Source organism: Vigna radiata, chromosome 8 (assembly GCF_000741045.1).
Source record: "Vigna radiata var. radiata cultivar VC1973A chromosome 8, Vradiata_ver6, whole genome shotgun sequence".
Taxonomy (NCBI): domain Eukaryota; kingdom Viridiplantae; phylum Streptophyta; class Magnoliopsida; order Fabales; family Fabaceae; genus Vigna; species Vigna radiata.
In genome coordinates, this window is record NC_028358.1 from 2,518,886 (window position 1) to 2,522,763 (window position 3,878).

Consider the following 3,878-nt stretch of genomic DNA (forward strand, 5'->3'; position numbering starts at 1 on the left):
AACCGCGGCCTATTCCCCTGTCAATTTAATACAGGGGCTGACTGATGGGGAATGTCAGCAGGTGGCAGGAGGAATAGGCCGCGGTTCTCTGACCACCTACCGCGGCCTATTCCCCTGTCAATTTATTGCAGGGGCTGACTGATGGGGAATGTCAGCAGGTGGCAGAGGGAATAGGCCGCGGGTGGTCAGAGAACCGCGACCTATTCCCCCTTCATTAAATATTTTTGCTTGACGTGGAGTCAAAGGGGTTGGTTGACTTGGGTATATGTCGCGGTTATGTGGGGAACCGCGGCATATAAGTTCAAATTATTTACAGAACTGCCACCGCGCAGCATTATGCTGTGGTTTCTGGTGAACAGTGACATAATGTACGCTGTAAAAAGCCAAATTTTTACTAGTGCAAGTTCAATATTATTGATCTTAAAATGTGAAAATGTTATTTCAATTTGACTTAAAATAGTAAAGAAAAAAACATATATAATTAGAAAACATTTTTTTTTATAAATTAGTTTTGTAAAACTAAATAAACTTTAAGATTATATTAACTAACCATTTATATGAAGTTTGAATTGTATTAGAAGGTCGATCAAGGAGAGGATACATCAGCCAAAACATTGACATCAAAAAATGATCTCGGACATCCATTATACTTTAAGTATAATGCTTGGGACACTTCAAACATATATTTTTCATTCATTATTTGATGTCTGCTTATATCATATACTTTTCATTCATTATTTGATGTCTGTCACAATTTTGTTTAAAAGAAGTTATTTGAAAAAAAATATTTAAACTATTTTTAGTTTTAATACGATATATATATATAATATTATGGTGATAGTGTGTCATCATACTTTCCGTAAATAATGATAGTCCGTAATGATAGTGGTTTGGTTCCGTAAATAATGATAGTGGTTTTGTTCACTTTATTCGTTCTTTACTATTGTTAATACCCATTGTTCTTGACAAATAAGAGTTAGTGTTTTTTAATCTTTTTCAACTTGAAGTGCGTGGTAACCTTTTCAATAAAAAATAACAATGGTACACGAAAGGAAGTATTAAAGAAATTATCTAATAATTATAAACATAGCATGCGTAATAGAAATTACTAAATATTCTTAAACTAACACTTTAAGAATAATTAAAAAAATTGTCGTAGATAAATTCAAAATCAAAGATGTCCGTGAAGTTATCTACTTAATTCTAAGACTTTGTTCATTTGAGTGAATTTGGGGAAGAGTAATTAAGAGGATTTGAAGGTAATTTTTTTTGTTTATTTGAATAGATTTAGAGGTAATTGAGAGTAGATTTAGAAGTAAAATTGTAAGAATTAGTGTATGATTTAATTTATATGACAAATTAAAAAAATTTACTTCTAAATTCACTCTCACTTACCTCCAAATCTATTCAAATAAACAACAACAAAATTTATTATCAAATTCACTCAATTACTCTCTCCAAATTCACTCAAATGTACAAAACATAAGTAAAATCAAGATTTATTTGGAAGAAAAAAAGGAACATATTGGATATTTAATTGTTACATTGTTAATAACCTTTCTTTTACAAAATTTAAGATTTTTTTAAGTTACTAGTTAGTTAATATCTTACTATACTAATAATAAAAAAGTGATGATTTTAAATTTTAGAAAAATAAGTTAGCAAAATAAAATTCACTAACTTCTTAAGTTAGACATACTTATAACAATTTACATATCTAATATTAAATTATTGACAAATTTTATTGACAGATTTATTATTGACTAAAAAATTTATCAATAAAATTTGTCAATAATTGAAATACATATTATCTATGAAAAAATTATTGATAATTATCGATGATTAAATCTGTCAGTAAATTCATTATCAACGAATAAAATCTGTCTATAATTATTAATGACTAAAATTCGTCGATAAAAAAAACGACAAATTTCTCACCACTTTTCTCCCTTCGCAAGTCACATTATTTTTTTTTCTGGCACACTTCTTGCAAGCTCACTTTGATAAATGTCCTTTAAGAAAGGAGACTCCACACTTCTATAACTTTCTTTTCTTCTTTCAACCTTCAATTTATTTTTTCTTTTTGCTCTTTTTACGAATGCACAATTTAAACCTAGTTATCATTGTTGTTGTTATTTTTTTTCGAGAACTCACAAAGCGTTGTTAGAAAAGATGAAGAAAAGTGGTAGAAAAGATGAAGAAAAGTGATTATTTGAAATAGATGGAAGATTTTCCAAATTTTAAAATTTCTACCTAAATTGACTTTTTAAATTTTATTTTGAGATGAATACGAGTTTTTGTTTTTAGGAATGAAGGAAGAGATTGATAAAAAAATAAAAAATTTAAAAAGAAGAAGAAACTAGAGAGGAAGAAGATAAACCAAATATCATAGTATTTATCGATAAAATTTTTCGTCGATAATTAGTGATAGATTTTTTATGAATTTAATGATAAATTTTTTCATCAATAATTATCGACAGATATGAAATTTTATCAGTAAATATTACCGATCATGTTGTTATTGATTGATTTGAGTCCATCGATAATTTATCAAGAAAAAATTATTATCCATAGATTTATGATGTTTTCGACCAATTTTAACTATAAATAATACTAATTTTTTTAAAAAAAATCCTATGTTGTTTTGATGTCACATGAAGAATAATTATGATTCATTATTTATTAGTCTTTGTAAGAATGATGGTGTGACAAGTGCTTATTCTTTACTGTACAAAATTTTCCAAAGGATGTTTTATTTTGTTATTTAGTATTGTAATACTCATAATTACGTGCATATATAAGAAGTGCTTAATCATTCCTTACTTCACAGTTTTCTTCTTCATACAACTCTCACAAAACAATGTCGATTCCATTGGTTACCACTTCTCTCCTCTTCTTCATCTTTTTCACCTCCGTCACCACCGCCAAAACGCACAGTTTGATGCAAAGCATTCCTCCTTCCTCCTTAGGCTTCCACCAGCCGCAGAAGCTCAGCCACCTCCACTTCTTCTTCCACGACGATCTCGGAAGTCGCAACCCAACCGCGGTGCGCGTCGCGGCGGCACCGACCACAAACAAGTCGTCGACAATGTTCGGTGCGGTGGTGGTGATGGACGACCTGCTCACAGAGCTTCCGAATGCTGACTCCACGCTGGTCGGGAGGGCGCAAGGTATATACGCGTCGGCGTCGACAACTGAACTAGAGTTTCTGTTGGCCATGAACTTGGCATTCACGCAGGGTAAGTACAACGGGAGCAGCCTGACCGTGTTGGGGCGGAACCCGGTGAAATCAGCCGTGAGGGAGATGCCGGTGGTGGGCGGCAGCGGGCTGTTCCGGTTTGCCCGCGGGTATGCGCAGGCCAAGACGCATTCTATGAGTACGTCGGGAGTTGTTGTGGAGTATGACGTTTATGTTTTACATTACTGAAGGGTTTTGTTTTACCAAAAAAATTTAAAAAAAAAGATATATATAATGTACACTCTTTATATAAGAAACCGTCTGATTGATGTCAATTCAAAGATTTTCTTAATTGATTGAAAAACAATAATAATTGTATTTAAATGTTTACGGAATGTTGACAAAAAATAATCAACCTTGAAATTAAAAAAATTAGACGATATTTCATATTAAACAATGTTAAAATTTATAAACAAACTAACTTAGAAATATTTCAATCTTAATCATATAAATGACGTTCCATTAACTTTGAATTGAAAAAAGAATAAAAAACATAAAATTAAAATTATGAAAAACTTTAAATTATCAGTTTTTAAATACATTTTTGTGTATAGAGGAGATAGGGTGCAGTCGGAGGATCGGTCACACCGGTAGTGTGATCGGGCATGTTAAAGGATGAATCAAATACTCTCATATGTTA

At 31.3% G+C, this 3,878-nt stretch overlaps 1 protein-coding gene across 1 annotated transcript; it reads left to right on the top strand.

Annotated features, from left to right (window-relative positions):
• The first annotated feature begins 2,826 nt into the window (after positions 1-2,826).
• On the top strand, positions 2,827-3,475 carry LOC106770056 (dirigent protein 22-like). Its single transcript, XM_014655879.2, has one exon. The coding sequence runs from the start codon at positions 2,861-2,863 to the stop codon at positions 3,425-3,427; it is 567 nt and encodes a 188-aa protein (XP_014511365.1). The 5' UTR covers positions 2,827-2,860; the 3' UTR covers positions 3,428-3,475.
• Positions 3,476-3,878: the final 403 nt, after the last annotated feature.